Source organism: Barbus barbus, assembly GCF_936440315.1.
Source record: "Barbus barbus genome assembly, chromosome: 22".
In the NCBI taxonomy this organism is placed as follows: Eukaryota; Metazoa; Chordata; class Actinopteri; order Cypriniformes; family Cyprinidae; genus Barbus; species Barbus barbus.
In genome coordinates, this window is record NC_136750.1 from 4396095 (window position 1) to 4421357 (window position 25263).

Below are 25263 nucleotides of genomic sequence, written 5' to 3' on the forward strand. Positions count from 1 at the left end.
TTCTTTAATACTGTATAGCTGATGAATGATGCCTCATGGGTTAGTAGTAGAGTTGTCTGACAGAGTCTGACATCTAGTGGTTCATGTATTGAGGGAAAACAAGCAATTGTAGGACTGTTCTTTAGAGATTTTATTACATCAACAAATGTTGATAAATAACGTAGCCATATTCAAATGGACATTTTGTGGGGGATGCTGATCAATCACAAACCGAGGAGAGGCATTATGGTATATCCAGGTCTGATACTGCAGCAAAAACACGACTGCATTTGCAAGTATTTGCTAGAATATTACTTTGGTTTAGATTCATATTTCTAGATAAACAAACATAGACCCATTTGATTCATTAATTAGTCAAATATTAATGTCCAAAATAACTGCTCTTTGAAAATTTCTAGCAAATTTCTGATTTTGTTTCAGTTTAACATTCAGTAAATCACAGGCACTCAACTGTATGAAGCAGAAAAATCAATCCTGCAAGCCTTCACACAAAACAAGCAAAGTGAAAGTGATAATGCAAGTCTTTCAATGCATTATTATTAGGTAAATAAAGTCATATATTCTTAAAGCGTGCTTCAAAAATAATATTTCAATCAAAATTTAACGTTACTGGATCGTCACACCGGTAATCTAGAAATGTTTTCTGATTTTTATAGTATTTTACAAAATGCTAGAGAGAAGGCACTCCATGAATGATATAGTGAATAGGAACATGGTGGTTAAAAGTTGCATATGAAAGCAACGCGAGTCGATCGCTTGAGTTTGTTGAGCTCATAATCACGAAGTTTGTGATAGCATGCACCATGAGACCAGCTATGTTATTTTTATCGTGCTCCCTGTCTGTGTAATTCACAAACGCAAATTTATTATGCACAGCATAATCAGATGACTGATTTTGAAACGGAGTACGTTTTCTGTAAAGATAAAAGGCTTGTATTAATAGGGGAATGTTTATTTGCAAAGGCTAGCACTGCTAATGCAGACCTTGAGCTCTTGAAGCTCCGCCCTCTTCTCCGGGAGCAACAGCTCATTTGCATTAAAGCAACTTACTCAAAACAGCACGTTCTGGCTCACACCCTACACTGTAAAAAAGAAAAAAAAAAAGTTGAGCCAACTTAAAATTTTAAGGCAACCAGCTTCAGCAGATTTTTGAGTTCTCTCAACTTATTTTTGTAGGAGATTCTCAATTTTTTGTTGTATAAACTTAAAGCAACATGTTGAGAAAACTCAAAAATCTGCTGAAGCTGGTTGCCTTAAAATTTTAAGTTGGCTCAACTTTTTTTTTTTACAGTGGCAATTTTAACAAGCTATAAAATATTATCTGTGGTGTATTTTGAGCTAAAACTTCACATACACACTGGGGATATCAGAGACTTATTTTACATCTTGTAAAAAGGAGCATAATAGGTCCCCTTTAATTTTCTTTAAACATTTTATCATTTACTTATTTTGGTTTTGGGATGAACTATGACCAAGACATGTTCTTGTGAGTTTTGCGAACATTGTATTAATCACAGCATAACAGAAGAAATGTTTTTGAGCATCTGATATGTTGTTGCTTTGAACTCTTTTCAAAATTCAGCTGAATCCATATAACTTAGTAAAGGATGTGTCCTATAGTATATTTAGTGCATGACAACACAAGAAAGACTTTGGGTATCTAGGCAGGATGGTGCACAGTGTTTCTCTTTAAACTGAGATTGAACCTTCCCTAAAGTTAGTTTTTCCAATCAGAACGTTCAGCAGAACGGCCTTTCCCTCTCCGCACTCCTTCTGCGCCTTTTTAATGATGTCATCAAGCTGCGACTCATCCTCTCGGCCAATCAGGTAACCTTTGCCCCCGTAACCATCAGCTACAATATGGTAATCTGTAAGGAAGAGGTGGAACGGAGCAGCATGTGAAGTAACTCCTCACTATGATTGATGAAAAGAGCTTAATCATTACATTAAAGACTTTTGTGGACCATAAAACAAAGTTTTACTGCATAGCATTGACATTCAAACAAATGCAGCAAACAAGAATTTAATGACTGCACTAAAGCCTCTCACCTGTAAAGGCAAGACCGCAGGCTACATTGCTCCCGAGCATAGGCACTTGTTCTCTGGAGATCTGACTCCAGCACGCATCATTTCCCACCAGAGCGATCACTGGGGTCTGACGTGAGACGACAAGGCATTCGTTAGAGAAGAAGCAAGAGAAGCCAGAGCAATAGCCAAAAATACTGTCACAAATCACAGGGAGGCACGGAGACGAGGAGTTCACAAAACGGAAGTCTTTAATATCCAGATGGTTGACAGGGAGCACGGGCAAGGAAGACATTCAACGAAGGAAGACATTTAACAGCGGACGAGAAGACAGGGAAATAGAGGGCTTTTAAACAGTGAGAAAACTAGGTAATTAATAACACACAGCTAGAAACAAATCGGGGAAACCAAATATGGGCACGAGAGGAAGGGAAACACAAGACACGGGAAGACAGGACTAACAAATACACTGTATGGGTCAAAATGATCGATCTTTATTTTATACCAAAAATCATTAGGATATTAAGTAAAGATCATGTACCATGAAGATATTTAGTAAATTTCCTACCGTAAATATATTAAAACGTAATTTTTGATTAGTAATATGCATTGCTAAGAACTTCATTTGGACAGCTTTAAACGCAGTTTTCTCAATGTTTTGATTTTTTTGCACCCTCAGATTCCAGATTTTCAAATAGTTGTATCTCATCCAAATATTGTCCTATCCATACATTAATGGAAAGCTCATTTATTCAGCGGTCAGATGATGTCTAAATCTCAATTTAAAAAAACTGACCCTTATGACCCTTATGTTTTGTGGTCCAGGGTCACATTTATGAATGACAAAATAACCTTATATAATTCATACACTACATGGTTGAGTGCTTAGTGCATAAATGTATAGTGTATAAGTGCATAGTGTGTCATTTGGGATGCAGTTAAAGTAAATATAATCCATATGAATCAATCAATGTAATTCAATTAATCACTTTATATAATGAATATATTTCATTTAATGTTTTATTCACATATAAACATTTGACAATCTGACGTTTGAAATTCCGCAAGAACAAAAGAGATTTGCATACTTCAAGCAAGTATGGTTGAGGTGCCTTTGAGCTTGTTTATATCTAAATTAAATCTGTTTATCATACAAAATGATCATGTCTCATACTCATATGAAACCACTCAATTCATTTGGATTACTTTAATGATGTCTTGATGAATTTGGAGAACTATCCCTTTAAGAGATTAGAAATGTAGTAAATGTGCATTTTTACAAAACACATTCTAATACATTCTGAACTTGATTCTGTAAAAGTCAGTGATGTAAGTGCTTGTTACATGTGTAATGACTGGTACCTTGTGACGTGTGAAGGTATCAAATTCAGCCACACTGTATCCGAGTGAACCATCGCCGTAAACAATCCATACCTGTAAACAAGATATTGGCTATGTTCACATGCTCTCTTATAATGTGATTAAGGCTGTATTGTGCATAAAAATGGAGCGCTTAGTGAAACGGTTTTTAACAACAAAAAAAAATTTATATTTGATTTAAAATCTTACCTCAGACTCAGGTCGACAAAGCTTTGCTCCCAGAGCAAAGCCTCCTCCAACACCCAGAGTCCCAAAGGCACCTGGTGCAAAGAGAAGCCACAAATCATTATGAACACAAATACTATGAGTGGATTTGACAATGTCAGGACCAAACATGAATGCATTACAAATAATTTTAATATATATGGTTATGTTGTTTTAAATGGATATAAAGTGTGTAATGTAGTTTACAAGTGCTGTTATGTAAATTCAAAAAGCCTTGAATCATATTAAATTGTGAGCATTTGAACAACTTGCATAAGAATCTACAGATTCAGACATAATGGAGGATAATCCTATGGAATCAGATTTTTTCAAAAGCTCTCAGTCTGACCAAACATGAAAACTGTGACAGCTCTGCCTCTAACCTGGGTCCAGCCAGCGGAGCGGGCCCCGGGGTCTCATGATATAAGCAGCGCTGCCGACAAAATCACCCCCATCAGCCACTATGATGCTGTCCTCAGCCAAGAGCTCATCCACACGATGCAAAACACTCAGAGGGTTCAAATGCCTCTCTGTCTTGTCATCTGCTTTTGATCTGATGGCAACAACTGGTATAATGAGAAACTATACTGGTAGAGAACATCAAACGTAGCCACATGTATATGGACAGACACCCCTTCTAATTAACAGGAGGGAACACTGCCAACTGTTTGGTTGTCCATACTGTTTGGTCATGTAGTGCAGGCCTGATTCTCCAGAGACAATGAATCCAAGCAGCTGAGATAAGATCACCTGTTAGCTTTCTCTTTGATGTCATCTCCCTCTTTCAGGCTCCTAGGCCATTCATCTGGACATCTGTGTCCCTTCAGGGCTTTCGAGAGATGCAGGAGGAAAGAACCAGCATCACCTGAATGAGTTAGGAAAGGAAACCGTGTCACATAACACACCAGCACACATGGTATATCTTTAAAGTTTCACTCTAGCGAATTAGCTCACTGGTCCATTTAAGCCACTGCTTATTTAATATTAATTCTATTACCTGATGTTATAGTTATATTAAAAAAAAAAGAAAAAAGGGGTATCCTCATCAGGATATTAAGTAAAGATCATGTTCCATGAAGATATTTTGTAAATTTCTTATCATAAATATATAAAAACTTCATTTTTGATTAGTAATACGCATTGCTAAGAACTTAATTTGGACAACTTTAAAGGTGATTTTCTCAATATTTAGATTTTTTTGCACCGTCAGATTCCAGATTTTTAAATAGTCGTATCTCAGATCCTAACAAACCGTACATCAATGGAAAGCTTATTTATTCAGCTTTCAGATGATGTATAAAACTCAATTTAAAAAAAATTGACACTTAAGACTGGTTTTGTGGTCCATGGTCACATATTATGTAAAAGTAAAATGCAGCTGTTCACCTTGAATGGCCACTGTTGGCTTCCAGAACATGTCTGAGTTCTTTAGTAACTGACTCCTGTCTCTATTGACAGCGATGATTTTGCTCCGTCTGTTCAGCACTCTTCCGTAACTCAGTCTGAAATCACACACCGTCCCTATGCAACAAAAACACATTCAGGAACAAGAACTAACTATGCAAAACCAAGGCTTCCCAAACTTTCCACTTCCCACTAAATTTATTTTTTATAAATAATTCCATGACTTGTGTATGTATGAAAAGTATTAACTGACTTTTCCAGGCATGGAATCACAATTTTAAAATTCACTGAGATTTTCAGACTTTCCAAACACACAGAGTATGTGTATGGAAAATATTTCTGCACAAATTCCAACTGTATTTGGCGATGTTTCCCACCTGCCAGCAGCACGAGGTCAGCATCTTTTAAGGCATCTCTCCTGTTTTGTCTAATGTGCAGTGGACTGTTCTTTCCCAGCATCCCTCGGGACATTCCACCCAGGAAGCAGGGAATGCCTAAAGATTCTAAGGCCTTTCTGTGATAGAAAAAAAACTAAAATCTGACTAAAAATTGACATAACATGCACGTGTTTTGGGTGCTTATGATCAATCATGTAAAACACTGCTTGTTGTTTTGGACTGGAAACCAAATGCATTTTTGATCAATGTAATCTATATATACAGTACCAAAAGTCAAAAGTCTGGACACACATACTGAATTTTCATAGAAATCTTTTTGATCTAAATGTTTGTACTGAAATACATGAAATGTCATTTGTTAGAGTTACACTGTGGCTGTGTATTAACAAAATAAATAAATAATATTTAATCATTTTAATATATTTTAAATGGATGAATTAGAGAGTGGGAAGTCACCATACATAACATTTTTCAATACTGTTTTACAGCATCCCAGGATGCATTTCATAAATCTAGATAAGTATTGTGACACTAAAGACAAAATATGAGCTGGTATTGATTTGTTTCACATTTCTGTTCACTACATAATTTGCATACATTATGTACCATCTCATACTTTTTGTGTGTTTGAGCAGGTGCGTCCACGTTTTTGACTGACAATGTATGAATTCATGTTATATGTCAGCATTAATTTACAGGAAGTGTTGTAGTGGGTAAATCTGGACTGGACAGAGATTTTCAGTCCTGAAAAGGCAACCCCTGAACTGTTCAATGAAGATTTAAAGAGACAGCTACTCATTTACCTGACATCATCCGCTGGTGTAGGGGGCAACGTTGCCTGACTGCCTAACAGTATGACAGGTTTCTTGGCTCTGCTCACCAATTCCACACACCTTTGGACCTGCAAAAAGTAAAAGGTTAAGAGCCACTAAAAGTGCAATGTTATCTTATCTTCTGTATTTGGGGCAAAAGTCAACATTTCTCCTTCATCTTTGAGCTTTCTTTCCTGGGGTGGTTGCATAAAGGTTTAAACTAGTCTTACAAGTCAGTCATCTATTTATTTTCTTTAAAACTGGTCATGTTTCCTTAAAGGTGGTCACTGGGAAGTTAGACTTCATAAGACTGATTACCTCTTGGTTAACTGCTAGTTGGTCAGACTAGTTCTTAAGACACTGTCTTCACATAGAGGCTAAGTTTATGCAACTGGCACCTGGTGTCGTTAATGTAATGTGTTATTATAATGAGACTGGATGACGATAATAGAATCTTGTAATATTATCGTTATCATGATCAGTTGCATCTACAGTCTAACTTACATTTACATTACATTTATTCATTTAGCTGACGCTTTTATCCAAAGCGACTCACAATTGCTATATATGTCAGAGGTCGCACGCCTCTGGAGCAACTAGGGGGTTAAGTGTCTTGCTCAGGGACACATTGGTGTCTCACAGTGGATTCGAACCCGGGTCTCTCACACCAAAGGCATGTGTCTTATCCACTGCGCCATCACCACCCCTTCCAATAAAATATATGCCACAAAAGGGTAGAGGTCTGCATGGGCTTTAAACTGAAGCCTGAACCCGGCCCGTACCCGAGATCGTCTGACCGACCCGACCCAAGCGGCACAGTTAAATTTAAAAAGATGCATGCATTTCACGATTGCATGCAACGGTCAGTAAACAAATGTATGTAAAGAACCAGATTCATCAAAGCTCGGCCATTTCACAAGGCAAAAGAAAAAACACTTACCAGTGATGAAAGTTTATGAACATCAGGTGCAGCGCAGCGGTCACATAAATTCTGCCGAGTTTTTGAATGGTTGTATAGGACAAGACGATAATTCTTCCAACGTGCAAAGTATGCTCATTTTCGTCAGTTAAGGCTCGTTAGCATTCGGCATACTTTAAATCTTTATCCCCTCATTACAGAGAAATATAACGTTGCGAGTCAGTAGCCCATCGAAGCTATTTTAATAATAAAAGTTTCCGTGCTGTGTGTTTGCTGCGCAATCTCTGATATGTGTGTGTGCGTGCATCTATGAAAGCAGCGATGCCTGCATATAGTTTTGGTTTAGCTACAAACCCGAGCCCGAAGCTATCCATTAAACATTAACCCGACCCGAAACCCGAAAGTATTTCGGGACCCGTCTGGGGTCGGGTAGCAGACCTCTACAACAGGGTAGACAAGTTTCACCTCATCCTCTGTGGCATGTGGGATGTGAACAGGAAGTGGGGACAGATCACGCGTCTCCCAAGCTCCAGCAAACAAGTTTGATAAATGATTCCGGAGATACCTATGTGATGACAAGAACGGCAATTGTTTCAGTCATGCTAAAGGCGGTTATTAAAAAACACACTGCTTGTCATTTAACAACAAGATGTGCAGGAATAATAGTATGCAAATAGGGAGAAATGTTTATACCATGCAATGATTTTCCCCATCAGGCCTTTGGGAGTGTTTTTAGGGGCAAACTCTTTTTCCACCACATGGTACGGGTACAGCGTGTCTATGGGAAACTCTATAAACACTGGACCTGTAAATCAAAGAAATACTGTAGAATTGTGCTCATAGAGTTAAAACAGCACTCACATATAATTACATAATTCATAAAATTAAATTTGCTCAGTGAAAGATAAAATAATGACATCATTTGTGCTGTAGTAATACACATTAAAACTCTGGATTGCTGAAAAAGGTGATGATCATCTTATAAGTATTTGTATTATTACATACTTTGTGTCTAATAATACAAATAATACCTCTTAACACTCTTCAATTCTTCTCTTAAATGAATGGAATCAGCAGTGGAGACTTTTCTATTGTTGCTACAGTGGTGGGAAAATGGTGGACAGCATACAACTGGCTAAGGGCGGAAATATGCTAATACAGGACAGCAGTATGATGTCATAATGCTTAGAAAATCAAATGGCTTGGTAATTGAGAGAGTTTAGGTTTTTTGGGAATTAAAAAAGGAGTGAATGGATTTTTATCATTGTAGGGTGGTTGTGTGGCACTGCTAAGACACATTTATATGCAAACACCACATAAAAGTGAATTTTGCATCAAATGTCCCCTTTAAAAATTTCAGCATGTAGAGTCAGTTTCCCTCAGAGACATTCATATAAAGCCACCCACCCAAAATAAAAAGGCCTCAGATTTGCACAAATCACATTAATGGAATACTTCAATGTCAGAATGGCGATTTTCACTGAAAGGCAAAAAGTTTGCAGGTATGAGTACATTTCCGGGCCGCTGTACCTGGTGTGCCAGATTGTGCGATGGCCAAGGCTTTTCTGACTGTGGGAACAATTTCTCTCACGGTCCTCACTGATGCACAGAACTTACAGAGAGGCTTGAAGAGGGACATTTGGTCAATATCCTGTAGTGCACCTCTTCCCTGCAAAGAAACCATAATATTAATGACAACTCAATGATGCAACAATTAATTCACTGAAATTCAACTGATTAAAAGCCTGTTCAAACCAAGAAGAATAACAGTTACAATTAAAGCTGCAAGCAGGGATGAAAGGGCCCTCGCACCCGGGTTCACCGCCACCCAGTGGCTTTAGGAAAACAGCGAACCGTGAGCAATATGAATTTAAAGTGGTAAATATAGAAGAAATAAGCCAAAGCAATATATATGTGCCACACTTCCTGCTGCCAGCTGGTGGCGCTATAACTATAACTGGATATTGGCATGTAGATGTCTTCAGGCCAGCAGTTTGGTATGTTTGAGTTAGTATAAATCATGACGTATCCTATTGCCAACAGGTGGCGCTATGATTATAACTGAATATTGGCATTTATATGTCTTCAGGCCAGGACTCTTATTAACATGTGAAGTTTGGTGCAGATTGGACATTGCATGTTTAAGTTACTGTATAACAAGTCATTTCCTGTAGCCAGCAGGTGGCGCTATGATTATAATGTAATATTGGCATTCAGTTCAGGCCAGGACTCTTATCAAAGTCGTGGCCTAATGGTTAGAGAGTCGGACTCGTAATCCAAAGGTTGCGGGTTCAAGTCTTGGGCCGGCAGGGATTGTAGGTGGGGGGAGTGAATGTCCAGCGCTCTCTGCACCCTCAATACCACGACTGAGGTGCCCTTGAGCAAGGCACCGAACCCCCAACTGCTCCCCGGGCGCCGCAGCATAAAATGGCTGCCCACTGCTCCGGGTGTGTGTTCACGGTGTGTGTGTGTTCACTGCTGTGTGTGTGCACGTTGGATGGGTTAAATGCAGAGCACGAATTCCGAGTATGGGTCATAGTGTGTCCCTTCTTCAGTTGGATGTACATTAAGTTATACGTGACAACTTCAGAAATATACTGTCAATACCATTAAAATAAGATAAAAAAATAATGGCATGTAGGAGATAACAGTTTTTGCATACTTACCATATTTATTAAAGTTCATGAAAATGTAATAAATTTATATGCATTTTTTTTTTATATAGTCACTTAAATGAAACATTTTCAAAGTCTTTGAAGAGATCTTGAAGTATTTGCTATCCTGTGGCTCCCTCGTGTGGATAATATTAGCATTATGGCCTTCATTTCTGAACTACATTAAGATGAAATGACCAATATTCGTATAAATGTTTAATGATTAGTTTACTTATAATATTGTAATTTTAAGCAGTATTTATTGATTATTATGTGACTTGTTAAATGGTTATTTATCAATTATAAGACATAAACAATATAATGCTGAAAAATAGTACAACAGTTATTGTCTTCATAAAATTTTCAATAGACACTTGCTATTTTGTATTGTAATGAAGAAAGCATTCATGACAACCAAAATTGTCATTACTAAAAAATAAACACTAATTTCATTCATTTCAAAAACTAAACGTCAAGTATTTCTGGCATTTTAAGCAGCTTGTACGAACCCTGGTGATATTTGTTATAGACCGCTGTAATTGTGTAGATGCCAGTTGAATTGTGCGATAAACAAATTGCAAACAATAGTATAAAAGAGCAGGTTTTAGGTAGGTGTTTAGATCCAGAAATTAAAAAATCAAATGAACATTTGATGTACATACAACAGTATTTTTCCATGAACCCTTGCGATTTTCTATTCTAATGAAAAGCATACTAGGCTATGACAACAGCTTCAACAGAGTTGGCTAGCTGGATGCGAAATAATCTATGCAAGTTTCGTGAAGTTAAGAATAAAAACGCAACGTGAAGCTGTTTTTCCTATAACGTGTGACAGCTCTATGAACGAAATCTTTCGATCTGATAACGGAATATGGCAAATCTGGTCTCTTTTTAATCGGGAGAATTTCCGAAAATAATGCTGTGCAGTTTTTCAAGATCTATGTACGTTTCGTGAAGTTACGAGCTAAAACATAACATGTTTTTTTTTTTTTGCTTACCTTCATGTCCCAATTTTTTTTTATGTATTATAGCTGTATAAACGAAATGTTTAGATATCCTTTATTTTTGAATTAATCTTGTCTGTGTTTGTTCAAGTAAAACACATGGAAATTAAGTAGTTTGTTGTATTTCTCCTTTTAAACGTGGAGGGCAGCTGCCGCGATTGCGACGTGCATGTCAGTAAAACATGAAAAAACAGCTCACATGCACTCAATATAGATTTGCACTATGTTCTTCTACATGTTTTATGATAAGTCACTGGTGTCTTTAAACTTAAAAGGTTGAAAGAAGTGCAAATAAACAAGTTTAAGAGGACACTGCAGTGAGCTCGCTATATCCGCGCTCCGGGAGCGATCGACACACACTGGATTTAGCTCGTTTTGTTCTAATTTGCGTATTGCATGCAATTGCTGGAATATTTCATTTTAAAAGGCTCTAAAACACGTATAAATGCTGTTGTTGTGAGCACGTTCGGACTGCAGTTTGTTCGTGTTTAACACTGTTCTCTGGCCAGAGATTCATTATTAATGAGCCCTGACCCGGTAATAATCAGATATGTTGGTCAGTGTGAATGAAACTGATGTATTTATTTGTATTTTTAACCGATGTAAAAGTGAAACTGATCGAGTCATTTGGCTCCACCCGAGGGGAATTGCTCCTATAGGGGTGCAATTTTTCTCAGACAATGGAAGTCTATGGGAAATTTTTCAAAAAAAAACTAAGTCTGATCAGTCTGAAAAGATCGGAATCCACCCAATCTTAAAGAGCTTCTGCATAACTGCAGTGCATGCTTATAATAAGCAAAACATTATTGTGTGTTGTTGTGGATGCTTATAGTTATTGTTATACAGTAAGCATCATTAATGTTATCGTTCTTTGTGTGAAAAGGCCATTAGCAGATGCAGTGCAGTGTAGCAACAACTTCATAAAACCAAAGTTCAAACTTATTTTCATTGTGTGTGACATTTGGGTGTCTCCAGACAATGGAAGACAAACTTGTTTGGTTACCAAACACAGGTTTGTAACGACATGAGGGTGAGTAAATGATGACAAGATTTTCAATTTTGTGTGAATGATGATTTTTTTTTCAAGGCTAGTTCCCTGAGAATCACTCTGGAGTTGAGATAAAATCCAATGTTTACACAAGACACAGATAGAAAGAAATATGAAGAAAAGATAAGGAAGTTATAGAGACATAAGCTAACCAGAGCAGAGAGCAAATATGCAGGTGACATGCGCATGAACAGCACGTGACTCATAGACTATAAGGCACTTCCTGACCTGTAAGAGCGTAGCAGCAGCACCACCAATCAGAAGCAGCGGTGATTCGGCCATTTGAGCGTTCTTCACCGCAGTCACTGTGTTCGTCAGCCCCGGCCCCGCCGTCACCGCAGCCACACCCACTGTACCTGTATCAGTAAAATGAAAGATTATCAGCTACATCTTCTAACATGATGCATCTGTTTTCTGTTTTTGATTCAGTTACCAGAAAGTCTTGCTACAGCATCGGCAGCAAACACAGCGGTGGCCTCGTGGCGTGTGTCGACAATGCGGATGCCCAGTTTCTCACAGGCCACCAGGACGGGTGAGATGTGTCCTCCCACCAACGTAAAGACAAATTTGACCCCATGAGCTCGCAAAACCTCAGCCACGCTCTCTCCTCCGTGTCGAGGGCTCTGTCTTTCTGTCTGGGAATGATAAACATTAAAGTTGCAATGAAACGGATCTAGAAACAGATATTTTCCTTCATATTTTTACATACACACTGGGGGAAAAGTTGTAAATAAAGATTACTGGAATACGTTTTACAATAACATACTATTGTATTCTTTCTACTTCTAAGTTTCACATTCAGTGCAATTTGTTACTTGCTCAATATTTTTTGCTCAAAATTTGCTACCAATTTCTCAGCAAAAATTGTATATGCACCATTTTTTCAGTGCATCCAAGTGTGACAGATTATAAAAAGAAAAGAAAAAAACAGGGCGGGACTTGTTTCTATAATTTGTTTGTTGATTGGATGTTAAGTCGTACGCGCTGCAATCAAAAGTGGAAGCAGATGAAGGTGAGCTTGCAGGAGCAGGTTTAAGTGACTAAATGATTGAAAAAGTCATCACCAGAGACAAGTCAATCTTTTTCACCGGAAGGTCCAGTTATGACATTTTGATTAAATATGCATGCATTTAGAAAACATATGCATGCATATAAAAATTAGGTGAATTATCATATCATGATGTAATAAAATGTAACGTCAGACTAATCTTACTGTGTTCCTGTTTGTGTAGAGACACTCATTACCGGTTTTACTTGTTTACTTAATCCTTACAAACCAAACCATATGCTGTTATATCAATTTCTGGCAATACGATACAAATGCTTAATAGGTGACACATTGTTTGGCATTGAGGTCTGGCCACATGACAGCAGGCCTGTTATTAGAGCATTACAGCACCTTTTGTTTTGTTGAAGAAAAAAAAACAATAACCCAATTCCTGCTGTTGTTGTTAAGCAAGAATAATCATACACATGTACACCTGGCACACATACTCGTGCAAAACTGTGCTTCTTCACCTGATAGATAGATAGATAGATAGATAGATAGATAGATAGATAGATAGATAGATAGATAGATAGATAGATAGATAGATAGATAGATAGATAGATATCTATGTTGTGAGAAGTTTATATATTATAATCAATGGCGATTTTTTACAACGTTTCATACCTTATGAAATAGCTGGTAAAGTAAGCCTAGTTTATAGGATGCAAGGATCACACCCCCAAGGGCAGCACCCAGAGAGCAGCCCAAAACCACAGAAATGTCCATCACTAAAGAGGGTTGGTGGTTTACAAGCTAATGTCCACCTGTCCTGTCAGAAACCTGTCCAGCAAAAGCGGGAAAACGAGTAAATAAGCAAGCCGCTAATAATGTCGTAGGGTTCAAAGTTGGACAAATGGCGAGACAGTATTAAACACGCTGTCATTGTTGATATTTTTATGGCCTGGTTAAGGTCAGACAACACTGTACCTGCCAGCTCTTCCTCCCCTGCTGCAGCTGCTGCTGAGGCCGATGAAGGGGTCGCTCCGGAACACAAAACAGAAAGCATTGAATGGACCGAGAGCGCTGCGCAGTAGGCGGAACAACTCTTCCGCTATTTGCGTAATTGTCTGTACGCTCATTCAGCGCTCTCCGGTGATTCACTTTGAGAATAGCAGGCTGCGCTGTCACGTGATTGACAGCACAGTCATCCAATCGGAGGCTGCAACGTCCTGTTACTCTAGAAACCACCACCAGAAAATGTATGTCTATTGTTAATAATTTTTTTTTTAATTTAAGTGTTTTGTTATTGTTACGCAGGCACACATTTTTTTTATTATTATTATTTTTTTATTTAACACAATTGATGTAGGTGACACCGCCTTTGCTCTAATACTGTTCGAACAAAATAATAACTTTGAGAGTAGCCTATCTCAGTATAACATGCAGGAGTATCTTCCTTAGACGTGTAGCCTACTGCAGGTTACACAGCCATCTATAATAATAAATAATAAATAAGAACGTTTTAACAACACCTTTTTTAATTTTCATAGTTCATAGAAGCAGCCCTGATAGCACAGATACATCTCTGAGACGTCTATCTGATGTCTGCATCTACATCTGCAAGACGTATTTTTTAGGGTGTTTGCTCATCTGCAATACATCTATAGGACGTTTCCGTTTAGATGTCAAATAGACGTCTATTAGATGTCTTTAAGATGTTTATGATTTAGAATGTATGTAAAACTGACGTCTGCCAGATGTTTGTAGACAGCAGATGCTTTCCAGATCTTTAACAGACATCTTGCAGACGTAGGTGTGCTATCTGGGAGACAGCCACTGAAACAATTAGGCTTCCCATGTTGTGTGTAAACGTGTGAAATGTCAGCAAAACGTCTACTTAAGTGAACTTTTACTTCGTCGGGAAAAATGATATTTGATATTTATAAGACTTTTTGAACAACTACTTTCGGTAGTCAAAATAAGGTTGTTAAACAGTTAAGTTAATCATAAGGTAGCCTATTTTTAAATCATGCCTCCAGGCCAGACATAAGAACCAGTCCCGGGCGCCAGATCCTGTCAGAAAATATCTGTTTTGTCTGGTAACAGGTAATTGGCAGCAAAGTTGTCTAATACCCAAAACCTGTTAACAATCAGCCAAGTAGTTGACTGAGCAAAGCCAAAGAAGGACAGAAGCAGGAGACGAAGTAATGATGATAAAAAAGGATCAGTTTATTGAATAATCTTAGTTGTGTATATTTCAATGCTCAGACTTCATCTGACTAGCACAAATCCTGCAAGTGTTATTATACTACAAGCAATGGGAAATTACTGCTTCACAAAAACATCCCGAGACATCATTCTCTTTACTTGTGAAGACAAATATCTCGTAAAACGACACAACCATAAGACTAAACAACAATGGAAAAAAATAATAATATAAATGACTGATCAATAAATGAATCAATGATATGGGTATATAAATGGTTAAAATTATTAGAAACGAATATATGATTAAATGGAATAATAAATGATGATAAATAATTATTAATGAAGGGGGTAAAAAAAAAAAGAAAGTAAAACACAGCACAAATGTATGGTTGCTCTCTCAAAGCAACACACACAGAATGCTACTAAGAACCCTTAGATCCTTAATTGCCCCAGAAAACATTTGATAACATAGATGGATTAAATACAAGCACACTTCCATAATCATCAATTCATAATTCCATGAGGAAGTCGTGGCCTAATGGTTAGAGAGTCGGACCCGTAATCCAAAGGTTGCGGGTTCGAGTCTCGGGCCGGCAGGGATTGTAGGTGGGGGGAGTGAATGTCCAGCGCTCTCTCCACCCTCAATACCACGACTGAGGTGCCCTTGAGCAAGGCACCGAACCCCCAATTGCTCCCCGGGCGCCGCAGCATAAATGGCTGCCCACTGCTCCGGGTGTGTGTTCACGGTGTGTGTGTGTGTTCACTGCTGTGTGTGTGCACTTTGGATTGGTTAAATGCAGAGCACGAATTCCGAGTATGGGTCACCATACTTGGCAGTATGTCACTTCACTTCATATTTCGAAAAGAACAGTTCTCCTCCGTCATACCAGCATCAGTGGAATGTGTCTCTGACGGTTGTCTTACAACAGCAAAGCAAATTAACACTCTTACGGCAGTGTATTATGTCTAGCATGTTCTTTTATTTTAGAGAATCAAGTTGCAAATAATATATGTTGTGCTCATTTATATGATCCATAATTAATTACAGTTAATACAGCTGGTACATGTGGAATAGACAAGACAAGACTCTACAAGCAAAATCTTTTCTTTCCTTTTTCATGTAATGGTCAGGTTTTTATAATTTTTTTTTTGGCTAGTTTGCTTCCATAACATGTCTTCTATCAATCAAGTGGAAAAAAACACAGCTAAAATACAATATTTTATTACAGATTTTTCCTTAATCTGCCTGTAGGTTTAATTAAAATGATAATACTTATGTTTAAACTGCTTAAATGCTATGATTATTTTTCTCCTGAACGGAGCTAAAATTCTCCCCTTTAAATATAACATTTTATATGCAAAAAAATCTGTATGTTTTTTCCAAACGTTTTATTCTTATTTAAATTCTGAAGGTTTTTACAGAGGGGTTTTCTTTGTATACAAGTTAAAAGTTCTAAAAGTTGCTTTTGACAGTATTTTCTGATGTATAGAGTGATCGAAAGAGATCCAAAATCTGGCTTTATCCAGTGTTAAGACTACTGTTCTGGAAATGTTTGCAAATTAGTACATATTTAATCAGATAATATCTCATTTGCATATTCAAACATAGTTCATAAAACCTGCAAAACAGCTGTCTTAATTTGATATGATTAATCAAATGGGGAAGTCTATTGCTAAATCTGTACACTTGTCATGTCTTGCTTAAAGTAATACAAGTTCAGATCTGTTTTGATGGAGGTAAGCCTGAGATTTCGTGGTAAAGCTGCAGGTGTTTCATATGAGGGTGCAAAACAGTTGTGTAGATACGTCGACTGTCTTGCCGTATTCTAGATTTTCAGCAAAATTGATTGTTTTCGCAGCTTTGAGTTCCTCAAAAACAATAATCTAAAAGATTGAAAGGAAGACAAAAAGAAAGGATTAAAAGGAAGACAGGATTTGTATTGATTAATGCAGAATAATTTGTCTAGAACCAGTTTAGACATCAATGACGGCTTTTGTCATACTTCACCAGTCAAATGCAGTCATTCACCTCATTATCTCCACTCCTGAGCCAGGGACCAGGAAGATAGAGGGCTTTCTGAGGACCAACTGACCAGTGGCGTCCAAGATTTTGCCCGTTCACAAAAACCACTCCTTTACTCCAATTCTGCCAATAATACAGAACAACTGTGTCTTATGTGTTCTATGGCTTTGAGCAAATATGTCAGTCAAGGAAAAAAAAAACGGTGTAGAAATTTGCTGAATGCTCACTGGCAGCTTCACAAAAGTATCTGTGGGCTGATCGACTACCAGGGATCCTCTGAAAAATGCAGGGTAGGTGGGCTTCGTACCGACAGACATCCATTTCTGAGACTGCAGTCTAAGAAAAATGGAGAGATTCAAGGAATATGTAGAGTTTGTGTCTTCATTATATAGCATTACACACTTGCTCACCAATGGATCTTCTGCAGTGAATGGGTGCCGTCAGAATGAGAGTCCAAACAGCTGATATAAACATCACAATAATCCACAATTAACGTATATAATCCACAAACTGTGAGCTTGTAATTAACAAATCCATCAATAAGATGTTTTTAACTTCAAAATGTTGCTTCCAGCTAAAATAAAAGGTCTATATCCATAATATATAATGTTTTCTCCAGTGATAAAGTCGTCTCATCTGAATCAGGAGAGAAATATGATTATAAACGATTAAGCACTGTTTACAAGCGAAAACAGTCCAAATCAGTTCTGAAAAAAATATATTTGGGTGGATTTTAATGTGAGAGGACAATAGAGGATGGACTTTTTCACTGGAGGACGTGTTATGGATTATGTATTCGTATATGGCCAGAAGCGACGGTTTAAAATTAAATGATGGATTAACGGTGAAAATGGTGGATTTGTTTCTCACAAACACACAGTTTTTCATTTCACAAGACATTAATTGATGGGTTGGAGTGGTGTGGATCAGCTGTTATCAGCTGTTTGGACTCTTATTCTGACGGCACCCATTCACTGCAGAGGACCTGTTGGTGAGTAAATGATGTAATGTTCAATTTCTCCAAATCTGTTCCAATGGGCGAGGGCGAGTAAATTGTATTTTCATTTTTGGGTGAATTATTCCCTTCAGTTTTGTCCTTATGCTTTTAAAACACCAGTTCTTAAATCCCAGATAAACCAGTTATGCCAGTATCTCCTGCAGCTGAAGTTTCCCGGGCCAGTATAGCACTACAGATACACAATACAGGGAAAAATGCGCAGAATGAACCTGTTTATGAAACTGGTCTTCATATCCAAACAGTGCATGGTGAATTGTTTTAGAGGTACATTGTCCAGAGTTATATCACCAACAAGCCCTGCGTGGATAAAATAAAAATGAATGAGCATGCTGTTATGGTCACTATACTTCTGCTCGTATCTATTATTATAGTATAGTGAGATGCAATTAAACTATGTCAATATTTGATCTTTTTTACTACACTGTTACTACACCTTTCTGTTGGTTGTCAAGAGCTGGACCATAGTTCACTCGTCCACAGTTCTCAACAAGCAAACTCAAGGTCCTCTCATTCTGTGAACAGAAATCATTATGTATTTAGTACAAGAAAAAAGAATGTTGTAAATCAAAGACAGAAAATGTGTTCAAAAACATTTTTTTTAATTGTATTATTATTGTGCAATAAGTAGTAACTATTGAAATCTGTTTAAGTTTGAGGTTTTTGTTTGGCATGTTTAGTTTAATTACCCTTACGTAAAACCTTAATAAACCAACAATGCATCATACTTACCTTACTGTGAGGTATTTTAACTTTCTGTGTTTTATAGTCTAAAACACCAATGAGTTCTCGGTCAATAAACACCTTCAAAAAAAAAAAGGAATTAGAATTCTCTCCTGAATTTGTTCTTTATTGTCATCCATAATAACAAGACTGATGGACTTACTAGAGCTCTGTCACGAACATGGTTCCTTGAGTTGAGATCTCCACCTGAATAAATGTCAGTCTGATAGAGTGTGTATCCGCAGGACTGACCATTGTTGTGGTTTGCTGGAAGGCTCTCCATGCTGACAGGATCATCAGCTCTGAAAAGCTATGGGATAAATGGTTTAGTCATTTTGGGAACATGTCTTGCCAAATGTGTTCTTCCCTTTCTAGTTTCTTTCTTATACCAAGAACTGCTTTCAACATGAAGCAAACCCATTATTCTTCCCTAATGTGACATATTTTCTAGTAAAAAAAAAAAAGGGTATTTAATGATAAAGCATGTATACTGTCGGTTTTGATTATACAGAAGCAGAAATGTGTATGTTTGAGGCACAACACCATATGAGGTTTATTCTCACAGGTCAAGCAAGCACGGTTGAGCTTGTTTACAATATTTGGCAAGCCCATTTTAATCAATGTTTACATAAAAGCCTAAAATATAATGTGATTGTTTCACTTCAGAAGACTTTCACTGCTCGATCTATACTTTTACAATGTCTTTAACTTTTTAAAGCTTAAAAACGGTGGTTATGAGTACTTTCAATTGTTAGACAAAAAAAATATGTGACAAAAATCTTAATTTGTGTTCCGTTTTTGGGGAAAGACAAGGAGTGAATAAAAATAATGTAATAGTGTGATACATTGTTCTTACAGTTTCTGCACACTGAAGACTCTCCCATAGTGAAATATAATGAGTAACTGCCACCGGCTCATATGCTCTTCTGCTCTGCACAGCTGGCGGCTCTGATATCGGCTCATCTGTCATAAATACAGACAGACACACATAAAGAGACAAGCACAGAGGTACAGAGAGCTTCAGCTCCATAAATACATTTTAAAACATCAGATTCTGTAATCAGGGACAACATTGCAGAAACATACTGCTGTAGGTGCTCAGCAGGTTCCTCAAGAGATGATACTTGGTTGTATAGTCACCACTTTCGGTTAGTGGAGCATCATAATCTAAGAGAGATGCAGAGGAGACGATGTTTAAGCGCCAATTTTTAAACTCACCTGAAGAGTAAAATACATTCCCGCTCCAAATTTTGGGGACTGAAAGATTTTCTTATGCTGCATTTGTTTGGTCACAATGAGTAATATTGTGAAATATTATTACTTAAAATAACTGTTTTCTATTTTGATATATTTTGTAATGCATTCCTCGTATGCAAAGCTGAATTTACAGCAGCGACTACAAACTTTTGAATGGTAGTATACATTGTCTCAGTGGTCATGAATATTAAAACTACTGAACCGTAGCTGCTCGTCTGTGGTTTGTAGGTTCCCAAGTCAACTGCTCCGTTCATGAATCCAAAGCTGGTTCCTCCATGAAACATGTAGAAATTGATGGAGATGCCACGATCCAGAAGCTCTCGCACTATGGAAATCATTTCTGTCAAAACAGAAGAGATGTGGACATAATACATGTCAAAGCAGAGATAATTTATCAGACATTACTGACAAGAAGAAAAGGATCATGCAAGGCAAATGGATTGTTTTTCAGACATTCATATATATTATGGTATTGTTTCATGCAGAAAGTAAGCTTAGATACAAATTGTCCATTCTAGCTGGTCTGTCCATCTCTGTCAATGTCCACATACTCACCTTGTGCAGAGAAAACATGATGAGGTTCCCCCCAGACATCAAACCAACCAGACCAATATTCCATCACCATCAGTGGCTTCTGTGGCTGCAGCAAAGAAAATGTCCAAATCTCTTTTGTGCTGTCTATATGTTGTAGGCTGCATTTATGTATTGTTCATTTTACAAACAAGTACTAGGGATTTCCTTGTTTTAAGCCATATTTCTAAATCATACTTCATCTTCAGAAAGTACAGTATAAGAGCTGCAGGATACAAAGCAGATTTAGTAGATATTTGGCCTAAAAATACAGCTGCAGTCATTTAACAAAGTAAATTGCTGTATACAATTGTAAATAAGGACAAATTTGAAAATATTCCAAAAAAATGTACTGACCTGCAATTCTGCTAAATGCTGTACATCACCGAACGTAAGTTTCTGTAGGTTCACTGTCTGCAAGACTTTTCAAAGAGATGACAATCAGATATAATCTGCGGTAGAACAATTTTACTTACCTACACTAATGTTCAAAAGTTTGAGATTAGTAATATCTCAAAAACACTCAAAAACACGTGTTTTTTCTTGCACTTGTGCAAAATACTGTTGAGTTAGCATCGCTTTATTAACAAGCAGTGAGGACACTAAATACATGAACGGATGTATGAATGCTACTGTACCTCCATCTGCCCCTCCACAATTCAACCCATCATGGTTGTCTGATGTGAGGAGAAGCTCTGAGACTCCCCGGGACAGTAACACCTGTTGATTTTGAGAACAAACTCTGTAGGTATGAGAGAACTGGCTCACCATAATGCAGAGTAAATGATAATGATTTAATTTCCTTCCATACCTCTTTGATGAATGACATGTATTGCTCATCCTTTGCATATGAACCATATTCATTCTCTACTTGAACAGCAATAATAGGGCCACCATTCTTATACTGCAGGGAGAGCAGTGGAGACAAATTCAAGACCAAAACCAACCAAATAAAAGCTAAACAAAACAAAAATAACGCATATTTGACCTGGAGGGGTGTGACTCTCGGAATAAGTTTATCAAAGTACGAGTTCACAGCACTTGTGAAACCAGAGTAGGTCGTTCTTAATTTCATTTTCTTATCCTGCAGCAGCCAGCTGATTAAAAAAGGTAAGAAAAATATATATAAAATAATTTATGTTTTATTAAGATTAAAGACTAAAGAAAACAAACACATATACATTTTCATAACAGGTGAGACACTAACCTTGGTAACCCACCCAAATCCCACTCGGCACATATGTACGGCCCCGGACGCAGAATCACCCAAAGGCCTAATTCCCCTGCTAGACGAATGTATGCCCTTAAAGCATGCAAAGATTTCCATAAATTAATGAACACTAATGAATTGTTAAAATGGAATGTGATATGAAATGTTTATTCTTGAGGCAAACTCCACTGTGGTTCATACACTTGTCATACACTGAAAACAGTAATACTTTGAAATATTACAGTAATTTAAAAGAACTGGATCATGTGACACTGAAGACTAGAGTAATGGCTGATGCAATTTCAGCTTCGTTATCAAATCACATTTTAACATATATAAAAAAAAACAGTTCTTTTAAAATCATAATAATATTTCACAATATTACAGTTTTACTGTATTTTTGACCACATAATTGCATCCTTGGTGAGAAGTCTTTGTTCAAAACCATTAAAAAAAAGCATCTCTAAGATGGGTTTTGCAACTAATATTTTCCTCTTCTTTTTATAGTTCAGAAATATCATTTATTAATTTTATATAAACAAACAAACAAACATTACTTACTCAAGATCCAGCTCCTCCTGAAAAAGATAAACTCCTCTTTCTGGTTCATGAAGATTCCACGGCACATACCTGACAGACAAAACATGACGAATATGACTCTTCTAGAAGATTCTGAGGGGAAAAGAAAAAGTGTCCTTCAGTGTGTCGTGGTCTTACGTGGTGAGAGTATTGAGACCACAGGCCTTGAGTTTGAGCAGCCGGTCTCTCCAGTACGCCCTGGGGACCCGAAAGTAATGGATGGAGCCTCCGAGGATCCGAAATGGGGCTCCATCTAAAGTGAAGTGAGTGGAGTCTGCCCTCAGTCCCTGTCTCTCTGACATTCTCTGAAAGAACCACACTATTACAAAAAAAAAAGACCGAATATTTGATTTCAAAGCAGTAATTATGCTCACACTTGGTCTGAATCTGTATAAATATAAAAAGAAGTGTGCTTAATTGTAGTGAATGTGCACTTAATAAACATGCAGACAGTATGATACTAAATAAAAGGCTGTTTAAACAGAGCACATGTTTATGACTACATTTAACACACTTAAGTACACACTTTTAAAAAGGGCGCTTTGAATTAAGCATTGATTTTAAACAACACTTTAAATCTTGTTTAATAATCTTTTTTGTCTGACTTTGAAGTGCACTTATTTTGATGTGTTAACTAACATAATGCACATGTAACATCATTTTAACAGTAAAATGTGCAATGTTCATCATTACAAACATGTATTCACAAATGTACTTAAAAACATGGCATACAAGTTTCAATAGGAATACATATATTTTAGTTACCATAAATGATTGTCAGTACATTTGGCACTTTTAAAAGACAATACAATTATGAAATTACAAAAAAAAAAAAAGCACTTGTAATTTCAATGAACCGCATTTAGTTTAAACTTACACTATAATGCATTTTCATTTAATTGTAAATAACATGCAATTAAGCGTCCAAAAGCATTACATTCAGTTTACATTTAAATACATTTTGTATTGTTTCTATAACAAGTACGTATTTTATTATTATGTTAAAGTGTACTTCTTTTACACAAGGGTTAGTAATAGTAGTAAACGTGTTAGAACACTGAACAAATTGAATCCAATGTATCAAATGGGCCTAATTCAAAATAGCATACACTACACATAAAAACATAAATAATATATTAGCCTTATTATTGAGTCTTACCTACAACACTATTACACTGGCAGTTGTTCAGAGAGGAGCACTAATCGAAGCTGTGCCACTGTACCAGCTGGATCAATGGGAATCAATGAGGCACAGTCCAGAATACACTGATACAAAGAGAACAAGGCAGGCTTTGTTTTGAGGAGCAAACAAACATATAGAACGCTGTTGTGGAGGTTTGGAGGACTAAATAGAAGCACACTTATACTATATCTTATTATCCACATGATTCTGAATTCATTTTAATTTTTCTAAAATATATGTTGTTGTTTTTTTCGCGTTATTTAATTATTTCAATCTATTCTTTAAGGAAAAATGGCTTTTGCTACATTGACCACATACTGCCATCATGTGGTGTAACCCATTCCATACAAACACCATTTGTCCTCACTTTTATTTTAATTGTGAAAGTTTAAGAGGTTTTAGGCCTGCCAGTTGAGAAAGTTTTTTAAAGTAGGACAGAAACATTTTAATAATTTGGTCAATTATTTATGATCAGTATACCTCACTAGGAATTACTGTACAATATTTGCCCATAAATCTTGGTGTGGAAAAAATATTTTTTATAGCCTAATATACAATTGCATGGAATAAATGACCAGTTTTATTAAAACCCTGCATTATGTTCTAACCATGAAATATTTTTCAAACAGGTTTTTGTTTCATGATATTGCTTCAATTATACAAATCAAAACAGATTACACTGTGCAATTAGCAGACCCCCGATGGTACATGTTGGCCTACGGGAGAAGAAACTTTGCGCATTGCATTCATATTCTATCATATAGTATCACAGGCAGACGTATCCTCTCATTATAACAAACAAAAAAAAGTGTAGACAGAGTGTTAATAAGAGATCCATTGTGCAGTGTAAGGATCGCAATGAGTGACAGCTTTTATTGATTATTAAGGGAGTTTGCAAATGCGATATTGATTTAATACAACATTTAATTAAACAGTAAGTTAATATTAAGTGATTTAGGCAATTTGTCTGACTACAACTCTATGGCCTTATTTTGCTCTATTTCGTCAATGAAAATAGTTTCTGACAAAGCCCCAGCTGAGCCGCTGCGCAGATCCATTCAAACACAGCGGTGTTTCGTTTATGAATGAACTGCGTTTTTAAACGAACCTAGTGAGTCAATTATTAACACATTAACACATCTTACCCATTCATAAAGACAGTCACATACTTCCTTCCTGAATGAATCAGCTGTTCAAAAGAATGAAGGATTCTGTGATCAAATCATAGACTGTAAAAAAAGATGGACGACACGTCTCCGCTTCCTTTCACTATATTTGGAGCCAGAGTCTGCGCAGTAGAGATTGGTTTGGAGCCAGAGTCTGCGCAGTAGAGATTGGTTTGGAGCCCGAGTCTAGTCTGCGCAGTAGAGATTGGTTTGGAGCCAGAGTCTGCGCAGTAGAGATTGGTTTGGAGCCAGAGTCTGCGCAGTAGAGATTGGTTTGGAGCCAGAATCTAGAGTCTGCGCAGTAGAGATTGGTTTGGAGCCAGAGTCTGCGCAGTAGAGATTGGTTTGGAGCCAGAGTCTGCGCAGTAGAGATTGGTTTGGAGCCAGAGTCTGCGCAGTAGAGATTGGTTTGGAGCCAGAGTCTAGAGTCTGCGCAGTAGAGATTGGTTTGGAGCCAGAGTCTGCGCAGTAGAGATTGGTTTGGAGCCAGAGT

At 37.2% G+C, this 25263-nt stretch overlaps 2 protein-coding genes across 4 annotated transcripts; both read right to left on the reverse strand.

The window, feature by feature from the left end:
• Positions 1–109: 109 nt before the first annotated feature.
• LOC306888408 (2-hydroxyacyl-CoA lyase 2) lies at positions 110–13969 on the reverse strand. Its single transcript, XM_079446680.1, has 16 exons — positions 13824–13969; positions 13521–13676; positions 12282–12483; positions 12077–12204; positions 8673–8811; positions 7836–7947; positions 7608–7707; positions 6215–6312; positions 5391–5527; positions 4996–5130; positions 4360–4474; positions 3993–4162; positions 3595–3665; positions 3388–3459; positions 2050–2155; positions 110–1868 (listed from the first exon to the last, which is right to left on the reverse strand). The coding sequence occupies exons 2-16, from the start codon at positions 13620–13622 to the stop codon at positions 1690–1692; spliced, it is 1866 nt and encodes a 621-aa protein (XP_079302806.1). The 5' UTR covers positions 13623–13676; positions 13824–13969; the 3' UTR covers positions 110–1689.
• Positions 13970–15043: 1074 nt separating this feature from the next.
• On the reverse strand, positions 15044–24908 carry LOC306888001 (beta-galactosidase-1-like protein 2). 3 transcript variants are annotated; one of them, XM_079446087.1, is made up of 19 exons: positions 24750–24908; positions 22560–22726; positions 22404–22472; positions 21840–21935; positions 21621–21729; positions 21444–21536; positions 21271–21352; positions 20990–21054; positions 20618–20702; positions 20265–20402; positions 19892–19972; positions 19662–19768; positions 18969–19115; positions 18815–18886; positions 18519–18597; positions 18295–18382; positions 17295–17403; positions 17074–17190; positions 15044–16928 (listed from the first exon to the last, which is right to left on the reverse strand). In XM_079446087.1, the coding sequence occupies exons 2-19, from the start codon at positions 22721–22723 to the stop codon at positions 16818–16820; spliced, it is 1812 nt and encodes a 603-aa protein (XP_079302213.1). In that variant the 5' UTR covers positions 22724–22726; positions 24750–24908; the 3' UTR covers positions 15044–16817. The 3 variants fall into 3 exon arrangements, with proteins under 3 accessions (XP_079302213.1, XP_079302212.1, XP_079302214.1); XM_079446086.1 differs by having other exon boundaries at positions 22560–22740; positions 24750–24875; XM_079446088.1 differs by lacking the exon at positions 24750–24908 and adding an exon at positions 23581–23687.
• Between the last annotated feature and the right edge of the window lie 355 nt (positions 24909–25263).